General features: G+C 45.5%; 1 protein-coding gene across 2 annotated transcripts; it reads right to left on the bottom strand.

Annotated features, from left to right (window-relative positions):
• Positions 1 to 614: 614 nt before the first annotated feature.
• On the bottom strand, positions 615 to 14,400 carry wdr41 (WD repeat domain 41). Of its 2 annotated transcripts, XM_036977075.1 has the most exons (14): positions 14,185 to 14,400; positions 13,961 to 14,035; positions 13,615 to 13,730; positions 12,533 to 12,581; positions 10,851 to 10,979; positions 10,705 to 10,767; positions 4,506 to 4,617; positions 4,176 to 4,238; positions 3,960 to 4,064; positions 2,878 to 3,062; positions 2,600 to 2,721; positions 2,312 to 2,397; positions 1,481 to 1,614; positions 615 to 1,373 (listed from the first exon to the last, which is right to left on the bottom strand). In XM_036977075.1, the coding sequence occupies exons 2-14, from the start codon at positions 14,006 to 14,008 to the stop codon at positions 1,233 to 1,235; spliced, it is 1,353 nt and encodes a 450-aa protein (XP_036832970.1). In that variant the 5' UTR covers positions 14,009 to 14,035; positions 14,185 to 14,400; the 3' UTR covers positions 615 to 1,232. The 2 variants fall into 2 exon arrangements, with proteins under 2 accessions (XP_036832970.1, XP_036832971.1); XM_036977076.1 differs by lacking the exons at positions 12,533 to 12,581; positions 13,961 to 14,035; positions 14,185 to 14,400.
• Between the last annotated feature and the right edge of the window lie 238 nt (positions 14,401 to 14,638).

Below are 14,638 nucleotides of genomic sequence, written 5' to 3'. Positions count from 1 at the left end.
GAAACTACCTAGCTACTGCTGACTTCAACAACCCACTATGTAGTGTCCCGTGGACTGTCCATTGAGCTTCATCTATTTTTAATAGAACAATGTTTTTTTTTAAACTTTTGTTTCAGTTGTTCAGTTAGATGTGTTCAGATCTGATGTCACCCTCATGCTTCACCTCCTTTCCTCTCTTTTCCCCCCAAAACAAACCGTTTCAGCTGAGGTGAGAGCATGGCTGACATCTACTGTGATGTCATGTTAACCAGGCTCTGTCATTGGTCAGAGACTGGCATCAATGGATATGGAGAACGTGCCAATCTGTTTCCTTCAGAACAACCAATAGAAACTCAACAAGCGTTAATGTATACAAGCTCTATTTTTTAAAGTAATTATTCATTGTTTTGTCATTATTGGCCGTGAAAAGGCAACTGTAAAGTATATGTATTTTGGAAGGATTTTATGGTTTGAGGCTTTAGTTGTTTATAAAGCTGCTCTGGGTGGATCCTCCAGAGTTGAGTGGTTATGATTTTAGTCTTTCCTGGTCTCTGTCAGAAGAAATCTGATTTTGGTTCTCTTTGTCAATACTTTTTAAATGTATTAGTGAGAAACAATATACATATCCTGCAATATGGTGTTTGTGACCAGTTGTATCTTTAATTTGTGACATTTTTAGGCTTTAAAAAAACAAGCAACTGTGGGGTTAAAATAGTTAAAATATCCAGACAGACATCAGATCAAATAAATGTGTGACCAACTTGAAGACAGGCATATAGAAGAACATCAGATCAAATAAATGTGTGACCAACTTGAAGACAGGCATATAGAAGAACATCAGATCAAATAAATGTGTGACCAACTTGAAGACAGGCATATAGAAGAACATCAGATCAAATAAATGTGTGACCAACTTGAAGACAGGCATATAGAAGAACATCAGATTAAAATTGAAGACTTGAAACACACAGAATTTCACACGTTGTAAAATCACTAAACCAACAAACATGGTAAAGAAATATCCATCACATTGTACACATTATATATATATATGGATGTGTCATATATATATATATATATATATATATACACACACACACACACACACACATCCATGAACCTCAGAGACAGTGAAATAACAACACCTAGGAACAAATACATTCCACCCCTCTTTAAAACCTTAACTTCCAGTAGAAAGTGTTCTGTAAAATCATAAATAATTGTGTTAGTGACTGACAGGTGGGGGTGGGTGGTCAGAGTCCCCCGTTCTCCTCCAGTTTCCTGAAGAGGGCGAGACTGCGGAGGTGAGACTCTCTCTCTCTGTTCTTCCATGCAATCAGCAGGTGGTCTGTAGAACATGTTACCAGACCCTTCTCCCCAAAACTCACAAACATCTGGAGAGGACACGCAAGAAAAAACGCACAAATACACAGAAATGGTAACATGTATCAATAGGATATTTGTCTAAATGTTGTCAGTTGATTATTACGTGACATCATACCTGCACGGCCCCTGAGTGTCCAATCAGGTCGCCCGTCAGTTCCAATGTTCTGAGACTGGGGAGTTCAAGAACCTTCTTCACAGGAGGCCCCGCCTGCTTATTGGACCTGCCGAAAGTCCACATCCCAAAGAACCCTGGAGGATGGAGAGAGAGAGAGAAGAGAGAGACAGAGAGAGATTTGAATAGAAAGCTGATTCTGTGACTTTTCAGATGGACTCGGCAACCAGACAGGTTTGGCACATGGACTCTATCAGCCACGACGTCATCACCACGAGATGTCAAGCAGTGGGCACAGCTCTGGGATGAGAAACATTCCACAACCATCCAATAAGACGTGACTGTAGACCGCCTGCCCCTGAGGGGCTTGTCACATTTTTTCACATGAAAACATTTATCTTAATAATAAAAAAGGCCATAAAAATCCCAAAAGACCAAAATTATATTTCCCTTCCTTATAAATTACAGTGGATGTGCAAAAAGAAAAACCAAGTCAGGAAATGTGATTTGGCTGAGTGTGTGTGTTCGCTGACTGATGACAGTGCTTCAAGAAGGAGGCATCACACTGACAGACTCTGAGCTCTGAGCTGTGGTGAAGTGATGGATGAACAGAACGAGAAAGCGAGGGAAAGAGAGAAAGGACCACAGCTCAGACTCAGAAGAGCGCTCCAATCCACTTCAAAGGCAGCTGTGTAGGATTAGTATAGACGCTAGCCTAGGCTAGTGACATCACTGCCATAGTCTGTCTAGCCCTCCTTTGATCCCACCACTACCCTGACTCCGCTGGGTCTGTGTGTGTGTGTGTGTGTGTGTGTGTGTGTGTACACGACTCACCTGCTGAGGCTGGTTCTGCAGGTAACAGGAGGTCCTGCATCTCCCAAATCCTCACACTGCCATCCTCGGAGCACGACATCAGCCCCCTGCAACACACACACACTATAAGAAATCTATAAAAACACTGCAGTGTGACACACATGTACCTTACAGAAGAGAGAACAACACAGGTAACGTGTGAAACCTGATAAAGACCATTATGTTTGATAACATTGTTGTGGCTGAGATAAAGAGCTTGGGAACAGCAAACAGTGGGTCTCTTAATAAGAGCAGGTGTGATTTGATTACCCATCAGGCAGCAGCATGGTGTGTAGTACGTTGGAGTCGTGGGCTGTCTTCCTGTAGGCCACAACACTCTTAGTGATGACGCTGTACACATACAGACCACTGCCCACTGCAGCCACCATCAGCTAGGGAGGAAGAGGTGATAAAAGATCATTCATTTGTAGTGTATTGATGAGACCTTGTGATAATGCACCTTAAATACCAGTTGACTTGACTTGATTAACAACACTAACTTTCAACCTAAAATAATCTCACCATGTCAAAACACTTTGGGTACTCACCTCTCCATCGGATGTCAGCTGTTGGATGGACATCTCACTGGGTTTCGGAGCGGCCAATCGGATCTCAGCCTGGGTGTCGGTCTGAGACTCCTCCCACAGGATGTGCTCATAGGCCATAATCGTCCAATCAACAGCGTCCCACAGGATCAGCTCGCCAACATGGGACCCACTGGCAAATAGGCCATCTGAAAAGGAAGAGGTAGAGGACAAGTAGGAAGAGTAGGAGGAAGAGGGGAAGGAGGAAGATACCATAGAGTTAGAATTTGTGAAGTAGAACCTCAGAAATTCAAATCCCAGACTGCCCGGTCAAAGTTTAGCTTCAGTTTAAGTTAAACCAAGTCAACCTGAAATATACACTGAGTGTACAAAGCATTAAGGACACCTGCTCTTTCCAAAACATACTGACGACTGACCAGGTGAATCCAGGAGAAAGCTATGATCCCTTATTGATGTCTCTTCAATCAGTGTAGATGAAGGGGAGGAGACAGGTTAAAGAAGGATTTCTAAGCCTTGAGACATGGATTGTGTATGTGTGCCATTCAGAGGGTGAATGACCAAGACAAAATATTTAAGTGCCTTTGAACAGGGTATGGTAGTAGGTGCCAAGAACACCACTTTGATTGTGTATTTGTCACGCTCAACAGTTTCATGTGTGTATCAAGAATGGTCCTCCACGCAAAGGACATCCAGCCAACTTGACACAACTGTGGGAAGTTTTGGAGTCAAAATGGGCCAGCATCCCTGTGGAACACTTTGTAGAGACCATACCCCGATGAATTGAGGTTGTTCTGAAGGCAAGAGGGAGGAAGAGGGGTGCAACTCAATATTAGGAAGGTGTCCTTACTGATGTCAAATACACTCAGTGTATTTGACATCAGCAAAGTGATCTCTCTATCAGACCTGCTAGGTCATATCCATATAACTTCTTTATTGAGGAAAATGTACTTACTACGACGGTGATACTTGGTTGTCTCACCTTGCTATCTTGAAATTATTGCACTAAGGGGCTCTGGATGAGAGCATCTGCTGAATGACTAACATGTCAAATGTACATGTGAGATGATGAAGAGATAAAGGCTGACCATTGATGTTGATGAGAGCGTGGATGCTGTCCTGGTGGTCAGATAGACGTCTGACCTCTGCTACAGACAACCGGGACCCTGTGGACATGGTCAGCCTGAAAATCACTACACAGAGGGAGGGAGAGGGTGTTTACCTTGGTTCAGAAGAGATACATGGACAACACAAAGGTTCATAAAGAATACAGGACTACAACCATGGTTACTATTACAACTCACCTATATCTTTGTCCATAGCTGCTGCTATACAGTTCTTAGGCAACTCCACCGTGGCACTGATTCCTTGAGACACAAGACTTAACATTGAATCCCTTCATATATGAGATTAAAATACATAAATAAGCCCAAACGACAGTAAGCCTTTTATCAAATGGAGTGAAAAGGTGGTGCTAAATGGACAAGATCAGACAGTACTCCCTCCCTTTAAAAATGTTTGCTCCCTTTTGTGGCAACTGAACCGTAATCCTGGTTTCTCTGTGTACCATGAGGTTAATGTGTGAATAGTGCATTATGAATGAATGTATCCTAACATGATCTCTGTGTTATTACCTGTGTCGTCGTGGTGCTGGCTCTGACACTGCAGCTGGAAGTCTCTGTTCCACACACACAACTCATTTCCTCCCGACACCCACACACATAACCGCTCCAACACCAGCAGACACTAACAGAGATAGAACGATAAGAGTACACACGTACCCAACCACCCACCCACACCCACACACACACTTATATCTCCACCTAAACAATAGAATCACTTGGAGAAGGGTATCAGTCATTATCAACCTATGGAGACTAATTACCATTCTACCATTGTTGCATAAACCCCACCCCCAGTCACCTTTTACCTAAATAGCCTACCAATCTATCCACCTCATCCCCATATTGTTTTTATTTACATTATTGCACACCAGTATTTCTACTTGCACATCATCATCTGCACATCTATCACTCCAGTGTTAATTTGCTCAATTATAATTACGTCGCTACTATGGCCTATTTATTACCTTCCCTCCTCACGCCATTTGCACACACTGTATATAGACTTTGTTTTTTCTATTGTGTTATTGACTGTACGTTTGTTTATTCCATGTGTAACACTGTGTTGTTTGTGTCGCACTGCTTTGTTTTATCTTGGCCAGGTCGCAGTGTCAATGAGAACTTGTTCTCAACTATCCTACCTAGTTAAATAAAGGTGAAATAAAATAAAAAATAAAATTGCAAATATTTGAATTAATAGTGGAGTTCACAGACATAAAAAGACAGTATGTCTAAATATAACCTGAACTGACTGTATTTATAGAAACAGTATGCTAGGTGGTGAAAACAGGTGAGGGAAAGATATGGAACAGCACTGTTGCCCCTAGCAACCCCCTCCCAAATTAACATTTAAAGACGCACACTCCATGAACTTCGCTTGTTGAAAAATAATATCCCACATATAAATACAGCAATGTACACACTTAAGAGTAGAAAAATATTTTTTGAGCAAAATAGTGTTGTTTTTTTAGACAACTGCAAACGTACAATTTTGGAGAACTCTTCCAATTGAATTTCCCTGCTCAGAAGAATTAATGCCATTAAAATGGTCTTCCTCCCGCAACTGCTTTACCTATTCCAGAACATCCCGGTATTCATACCTAAATCCTTTCATAAACAACTGGACTCAATTATCAATCCATTCATCTGGGATTATAAAACACACAGGAGTGGTAAAAACACCTCTGGAAGTCCAAGATGGAAGGATTGTCTACCCCAAATGTTATACACTGCTCAAAAAAATAAAGGGAACACTAAAATAACACATCCTAGATCTGAATGAATGAAATATTTTTATTAAATACTTTTTTCTTTACATAGTTGAATGTGTTGACAACAAAATCACACAAAAAGTATCAATGGAAATCAAATTATCAACCCATGGAGGTCTGGATTTGGAGTCACACTCAAAATTAAAGTGGAAAACCACACTACAGGCTGATCCAACTTTGATGTAATGCCTCCACGTGCCTGTATGACCTCCCTACAACGCCTGGGCATGCTCCTGATGAGGTGGCGGATGGTCTCCTGAGGGATCTCCTCCCAGACCTGGACTAAAGCATCTGCCAACTCCTGGACAGTCTGTGGTGCAACGTGGCGTTGGTGGATGGAGCGAGACATGATGTCCCAAATGTGCTCAATGCCTTCCTCTTGCAGGAACTGCTGACACACTCCAGCCACATGAGGTCTAGCATTGTCTTGCATTAGGAGGGGCCAACCGCACCAGCATATGGTCTCACAAGGGGTCTGAGGATCTCATCTCGGTACCTAACGGCAGTCAGGCTACCTCTGGCGAGCACATGGAGGGCTGTGCGGCCCCCCAAAGAAATGCCACCCCACACCATGACTGACCCACCGCCAAACCGGTCATGCTGGAGGATGTTGCAGGCAACAGAACATTCTCCACGGCGTCTTCAGACTGTCACGTCTGTCACATGTGCTCAGTGTGAACCTGCTTTCATCTGAGAAGAGCACAGGGCGCCAGTGGCGAATTTGCCAATCTTGGTGTTCTCTGGCAAATGCCAAACGTCCTGCACGGCATTGGGCTGTAAGCACAACCCCCACCTGTGGACGTCGGGCCCTCATACCACCCTCATGGAGTCTGTTTCTGACAGTTTTAGCAGACACATGAACATTTGTTGCCTGCTGGAGGTCATTTTGCAGGGCTCTGGCAGTGCTCCTCCTGCTCCTCCTTGCACAAAGGCGGAGGTAGCGGTCCTGCTGCTGGGTTGTTGCCCTCCTACGGCCTCCTCCACGTCTCCTGATGTACTGGCCTGTCTCCTGGTAGCGCCTCCATGCTCTGGATACTACGCTGACAGACAGAGCAAACCTTCTTGCCACAGCTCGCATTGATGTGCCATCCTGGATGAGCTGCACTACCTGAGCCACTTGTGTGGGTTGTAGACTCCGTCTCATGCTACCACTAGAGTGAAAGCACCACCAGCATTCAAAAGTGACCAAAACATCAGCCAGGAAGCATAAGAACTGAGAAGTGGTCTGTAGTCACCACCTGCAGAACCACTCCTTTATTGGGGGTGTCTTGCTAATTGCCTCTCATTTCCACCTGTTGTCTATTCCATTTGCACAACAGCATGTGAAATTTATTGTCAATCAGTGTTGCTTCCTAAGTGGACAGTTTGATTTCACAGAAGTATGATTGACTTGGCGTTACATTGTGTTGTTTAAGTGTTCCCTTTATTTTTTTAAGCAGTGTATTTTACTATTGGTCCGCTAACCTCTGTGCTCTTATGGTTGTCTGGATGACGCAGCTGGCTTAGCATGGAGCGTGAGGATAGCCGCCCTTCTTCTATTGACGCTGTGATTTTGTCCCGTCAATTTGGAGATGTCACTTTATGGTAACAATCCTATTATACATAGCACAGTCCGTATCTGAAGCAAACTAAGTTCCATTTTGACCTTATACCAATATCATTCTGCTCCCTACTGCGAAGAATAAGTACTTTGTCCCCTCTAACCTTGATAACACCTTTGCGCGATCGGGAGAATTAGGGATCAATACCATAGAGGATTTTTATATAGAAGGGACCTTTGCCTCCTTTGATTTGCTGAGGGAAACCTATAATCTTCCCAGAAGTAACTTTTTCAGACCCCTACAGATTAGAGACTTTGTTAGAAAACATCTTCCTACATTTGGAAATGCTAAACCTTCCATGTTCGCCGGATCCATGAAAATGTGTCCCACCTCAGACAAACTGATATCTCGTCTAAATGACGCTTTTCAATCTGTTAGCACACCTTCTACAGATGCCATTAAGGCTAAATGGGAGGAAGAGCTAGGGACTGACATTGCTGGAGCAGGCTGGGAAGAGAGCTGGAAGTATATCCACACCTGCTCCATTAACTCCAGACATTGTCTTACACAATTCAAGATCTTACACAGATTACACTATTCCAAAACTAAACTGCATAGGATATTTCCTGATACCTCCCCTGTGTGATAAATGTCACACTACTCCACTGCTGTGCCCTATGCTCTAACCTGCATGGTTATTGGTGTGGAATTTGTAGGATCCTCTCTGAGGTTCTGGAGTCTTTAATTGACTCAGACCCACTTCTGATCATCCTGGGAGTGTCAGAAACCCTAAAATGATTAACCAAGCCCCCAAAACAACTCATCTCTTAGTCTCATTTCGGCAACAAAAAGATATCTTGTTGTTTTGGAAAAGGAACAAAGTTCCCTCTACCAAATGATGGGGGGTGGCATCTGCCCTCTGCTTTCTGTTTACTTGTTCTGTATATCTTGTTTTCTTTCTTGTATGTGTTCAATACAAAAATATTTAAGCAACAAAACATTCATCACTTTCTATTGAAATGACTGAAATGAACAGATATTTTAGACACTACATGTTAAAGGTAATTACATAAGACATTACGCAGGGCGGCGGGTAGCCTAAAGGTTAGAGCGGCAGGGTAGCCTAGTGGTTAGAGCGGCAGGGTAGCCTAGTGGTTAGAGCGGCAGGGTAGCCTAGTGGTCAGAGCGGCAGGGTAGCCTAAAGGTTAGAGCGGCAGGGTAGCCTAGTGGTTAGAGCGGCAGGGTAGCCTAGTGGTCAGAGCGGCAGGGTAGCCTAGTGGTCAGAGCGGCAGGGTAGCCTAGTGGTCAGAGCGGCAGGGTAGCCTAGTGGTCAGAGCGGCAGGGTAGCCTAGAGGTTAGAGCGGCAGGGTAGCCTAGAGGTTAGAGCGGCAGGGTAGCCTAGAGGTTAGAGCGGCAGGGTAGCCTAGTGGTCAGAGCGGCAGGGTAGCCTAGTGGTCAGAGCGGCAGGGTAGCCTAGTGGTCAGAGCGGCAGGGTAGCCTAGTGGTCAGAGCGGCAGGGTAGCCTAGTGGTCAGAGCGGCAGGGTAGCCTAGTGGTCAGAGCGGCAGGGTAGCCTAGTGGTCAGAGCGGCAGGGTAGCCTAGTGGTCAGAGCGGCAGGGTAGCCTAGTGGTCAGAGCGGCAGGGTAGCCTAGTGGTCAGAGCGGCAGGGTAGCCTAGTGGTCAGAGCGGCAGGGTAGCCTAGTGGTCAGAGCGGCAGGGTAGCCTAGAGGTTAGAGCGGCAGGGTAGCCTAGAGGTTAGAGCGGCAGGGTAGCCTAGAGGTTAGAGCGGCAGGGTAGCCTAGTGGTCAGAGCGGCAGGGTAGCCTAGTGGTCAGAGCGGCAGGGTAGCCTAGTGGTCAGAGCGGCAGGGTAGCCTAAAGGTTAGAGCGGCAGGGTAGCCTAGTGGTTAGAGCGGCAGGGTAGCCTAGTGGTCAGAGCGGCAGGGTAGCCTAGTGGTTAGAGCGGCAGGGTAGCCTAGAGGTTAGAGCGGCAGGGTAGCCTAGTGGTTAGAGCGGCAGGGTAGCCTAGAGGTTAGAGCGGCAGGGTAGCCTAGTGGTCAGAGTGGCAGGGTAGCCTAGTGGTTAGAGCGGCAGGGTAGCCTAGTGGTTAGAGCGGCAGGGTAGCCTAGTGGTTAGAGCGGCAGGGTAGCCTAGTGGTTAGAGCGGCAGGGTAGCCTAGTGGTCAGAGCGGCAGGGTAGCCTAGTGGTCAGAGCGGCAGGGTAGCCTAGTGGTCAGAGCGGCAGGGTAGCCTAGTGGTCAGAGCGGCAGGGTAGCCTAGTGGTCAGAGCGGCAGGGTAGCCTAGTGGTCAGAGCGGCAGGGTAGCCTAGTGGTCAGAGCGGCAGGGTAGCCTAGTGGTCAGAGCGGCAGGGTAGCCTAGTGGTCAGAGCGGCAGGGTAGCCTAGTGGTTAGAGCGGCAGGGTAGCCTAGTGGTCAGAGCGGCAGGGTAGCCTAGTGGTCAGAGCGGCAGGGTAGCCTAGTGGTCAGAGCGACAGGGTAGCCTAGTGGTCAGAGCGACAGGGTAGCCTAGTGGTCAGAGCGGCAGGGTAGCCTAGTGGTCAGAGCGGCAGGGTAGCCTAGTGGTCAGAGCGGCAGGGTAGCCTAGTGGTTAGAGCTGCAGGGTCGCCTAGTGGTTAGAGCGGCAGGTAGCCTAGTGGTTAGAGCGGCAGGTAGCCTAGTGGTTAGAGCGTTGGACTAGTAACCGAAAGGTTGCAAGATCAAATCCCAGAGCTGACATCTGTCGATCTGAACAAGGCAGTTAACCCACCGTTCCTAGGCCGTCATTGAAAATAATAATTTGTTCTTAACTGACTTGCCTAGTTAAATAACGGTAAAATATAAAAAATTACTTTAATTGGGACTCGGTAACAAAGATAGCTTCTATCCCCAAGCCATAAGAGTGCTAAACAGCTAACAAAATGGCTACACGGACTATCTACATTGGCCTTTTGCATTTTCTCTATGTACATTCAACACAGTCATGCTCCAATACACTCACACACTTCATTTGCTCACACACTCATATGCAATCATCACTGCTGCTACTCTTGTTTATCATATATCCTGATGCCTAGTTACATGCCCTTATACATATCTACCTCTATCGATCCAGGATCCCTGCACATTGTAAATATGGTATGGGCACTGACCCTGTATATAGCTTGCTTACTTTTCATGTTCTTCTTATTTCTATTTCTTGTGTGTTTTAGTTCTACTTGACAGTTTTATAGTACTACTAATATGTACTACTGCATTGTTGCGAAAGAGCAAGAAAGGCATTTCACTGTACTTCACTGTGCACATGACAATAAAAACTTGAAACTTGAAAAAGCACACAGCACTAGGTAACATATGGTAACGAGTTGCAAGTGTTGCCAACAGATGAAAAGCAGATGAACATACCTTGACAGAGGACTGGAGGTCTGAGACGGTCTGAACCCTGTTGCCTGTCTCTGGGTCCCACAGCTGAACCACAACACTCAGGAAACACAACAACAGGGTTCTATGTGTGTGTGTGTGTGTGTGTGTGTGTGTGTGTGTAAGGATACACTGAGGGTGCGGTCCGAGGAAGCTGTGATGAGGGAGGTGTGTGTGTTCTCTCCACTGGTGTGTGTGTAGGCTGTCATGGCCGTTATCTGCTGGGAGTGACCCCTTAGTTCCAGCAGCCTCTCTCCTGTCTGAGAACACACAAACACACACACAACAATTCGTATTATTCAAAATATATTCACAACACTGCCACCTATTGGTGTTACTAAAACACTACTACCCTTTATTCTTGCTTTATCGTTTCAAATGTTTATTTTTTTTATTTTTTTATTTCACCTTTATTTAACCAGGTAGGCTAGTTGAGAACAAGTTTTCATTTGCAACTGCGACCTGGCCAAGATAAAGCATAGCAGTGTGAACAGACAACACAGAGTTACACATGGAGTAAACAATTAACAAGTCAATAACACAGTAGAAAAAAAGGAGAGTCTATATACATTGTGTGCAAAAGGCATGAGGAGGTAGGCGAATAATTACAATTTAGCAGATTAACACTGGAGTGATAAATGATCAGATGGTCATGTGCAGGTAGAGATACTGGTGTGCAAAAGAGCAGAAAAGTAAATCAATAAAAACAGTATGGGGATGAGGTAGGTAAATTGGGTGGGCTATTTACCGATGGACTATGTACAGCTGCAGCGATCGGTTAGCTGCTCAGCAGATGTTTAAAGTTGGTGAGGGAGATAAAAGTCTCCAACTTCAACGATTTTTGCAATTTGTTCCAGTCACAGACAGCAGAGAACTGGAAGGAAAGGCGGCCAAATGAGGTGTTGGCTTTAGGGATGATCAGTGATATACACCTGCTGGAGCGCATGCTACGGGTGGGTGTTGCCATCGTGACCAGTGAACTGAGATAAGGCAGAGCTTTACCTAGCATGGACTTGTAGATGACCTGAAGCCAGTGGGTCTGGCGACGAATATGTAGCGAGGGCCAGCCGACTAGAGCATACAGGTCGCAGTGGTGGGTGGTATAAGGTGCTTTAGTAACAAAGCGGATGGCACTGTGATAAACTGCATCCAGTTTGCTGAGTATAGTATTGGAAGCCATTTTGTAGATGACATCGCCGAAGTCGAGGATCGGTAGGATAGTCAGTTTTACTAGGGTAAGTTTGGCGGCGTGAGTGAAGGAGGCTTTGTTGCGAAATAGAAAGCCAATTCTAGATTTGATTTTGGATTGGAGATGTTTGATATGAGTCTGGAAGGAGAGTTTACAGTCTAGCCAGACACCTAGGTACTTATAGATGTCCACATATTCTAGGTCGGAACCATCCAGGGTGGTGATGCTAGTCGGGTGTGCGGGTGCAGGCAGCGAACGGTTGAAAAGCATGCATTTGGTTTTACTAGCGTTTAAGAGCAGTTGGAGGCCACGGAAGGAGTGTTGTATGGCATTGAAGCTCGTATGGAGGTTAGATAGCACAGTATCCAAGGAAGGGCCAGAAGTATACAGAATGGTGTCGTCTGCGTAGAGGTGGATCAGGGAATCGCCCGCAACAAGAGCAACATCATTGATATATACAGAGAAAAGAGTCGGCCCGAGAATTGAACCCTGTGGCACCCCCATAGAGACTGCCAGAGGACCGGACAACATGCCCTCCGTCTACCCAGCTTTTGCTCAAAGCCGTTGGATGTTTATATGTTCCTACAACCCCCCTTGATCTCCCCTCCCAGACAAATGGCTCACCTCAACGTTCCACACCAACACCAGACCATCGTCTCCTGCAGACGCAAACCTGGGAAACAACAATGTCTACTTATGACATGACAAAACACTGGTCCTGCTTACAGTCCTGCTACTCACCTAAAAGCACAGCTAAAAACAAAGCATGATGGTGATAATTACCCAATACTCTTCAGGTATGAATGAGAAAAAACATGTATCAACTCCAAATGACTGAACCAGAAGGATGTGTTTCAGTGAAACAGAGAGTAAGCTACTGTCCACAAAATCCACTAACTCCCCTGGGATCTTAAAAACACCTGTCCTCAGGCTTAGCTCCTTTCCCTGACCTCTGACCCCTACCCATCTACAACCAACCTACAGGATGAGAGGATCAGAAAGAGTAAAGGATGAGATAGAAGAAAGAAGAGAAAAGGAACTGTCTTTCCAGCAAACGAGGGCTGGAAAAGGATACATTTTGGGACTTGAAAAGCAATCTGGTGAGAATGTTCCGGCCCCTGCCCTCGGCTGCTGGCCTGTCTGGAGAGGACGAGGCCCAGAGGAGGGGGTCATTACTGAGGTAGACGAGGCGTGAAGCTCTGCCGGACCCACCCAACTCCACACACACACACACACACACACACACACACACACACACACACACACACACACACACACCGCTCAGATCAGCTAGAAAGCACTTATGAGACCACTTATGCAAACCCACTGTACCATAGTAGCACGCAGCATGCTTCCACCAAGCAATGCATTACCTGTGAAGGCTGTTAACTATGTATTCAGTGGTCAGTGGGGGGTGGAAGAGCAGGTGGGGTAGCAGGTGTGTAGGAGGCGGGGGTTAAGAAAAGGGGTAAACTATAGAGTAACCGCACACATACAGTATAAAATACACACAACCCAGTAAAGATTTGTTGAGGAGAAGATCAAACACACACACACAGTCCAGCAGTGGTGATGATTAAGCTCTTGTCACGCTCTGTAAGTTTGCTTTGGAGAGGATCTGCTGTCAATCACACTGAGAGATAGAGTCCAGCAGATGGTAGAGAGAGAGAGGGGGAGAGAGAGAGAGAGAGAGGAGAGGTGCTTACCTGAAGTCATCAATCTGCACCAGAAATCGAACAATGTCAAAATGTCCTTTTAGCACCTGCAGTTCAGTGAACCAGTTTTTGGGCTGTTCCTCCCCAATGAATAGCACAGGGTTTTTCTGCACACATAAGGGATAAAAATGAGACGAGAGACAGCAGGTTGAAAAGCCACTCAGTGAATTCAATCACATAAGAGAAGGTAAGTAATAGTGAGAAAAGCATGGAAAGGGTCGAGAAAATGAATGATGTATATCTCTGCACAAATTATAGTAAGAATTATAGCCAGTACAAGAACACAACCAGGTAACTATAGCATTAACATCACACAAAACAGTTAGCCAGCTATTACCTCGACAGACCCCTGTGCTTCCCGACCACCGAGTATCCATCGCAGCATGACTGGCTAATGGCTATGCAGGAGATTCTGATGACAAGGAGACGACAGATGTCAGAAGTTGCACCATGGCACAATATGCAATTGCTGCTGTTGATGACAAACAGCTGACCCCTGCATGTAAACAATTCTGACAAGCTAATTCAGGTTAGCAAGCAGAGAATGTGATTATATCTTGCCTTAACAATCATTTGGCGTGAGACGTTTCCAGATCACGGTCGTCTTGACGCCTTTAAAATAGCTGTCGGGGATATCTCGTTGTTATTTAGTAGGGAAATCTGCCACTTGAGATCCAGCTGGCAAACCAAGACCCGTGAAATTTGACATGAAACTGTCAAGCTGAGCTTTCGCAACAAAACATTCATGTGACAGTAGCTAACTACGGAAGCGCAGGATGGACATATTAATGAAAACGTGAAAAACGGAAACGCAACTTCGCAAAGACCTGTCGACAAATTGATTTTATTGTTCTGCCTGTTCCTAATCCTTAGTAATAGCTGGCTAACTGTTTTGTGTGATGTTAATGCTACCTGGTTGACAACCATTCTCTACGGTATCTCTAAGCAAATGTGGTTTTGTACTGGCCATAATTCTTACAATAATTTGTGCAGAGATATACATCATTTATTTTCT

The sequence above is a fragment of the Oncorhynchus mykiss genome, chromosome 5, assembly GCF_013265735.2.
Source record: "Oncorhynchus mykiss isolate Arlee chromosome 5, USDA_OmykA_1.1, whole genome shotgun sequence".
NCBI lineage: Eukaryota > Metazoa > Chordata > Actinopteri > Salmoniformes > Salmonidae > Oncorhynchus > Oncorhynchus mykiss.
Note: the sequence above shows the minus strand (reverse complement) of the source record. Positions and strands in the feature narration are given on the sequence as shown.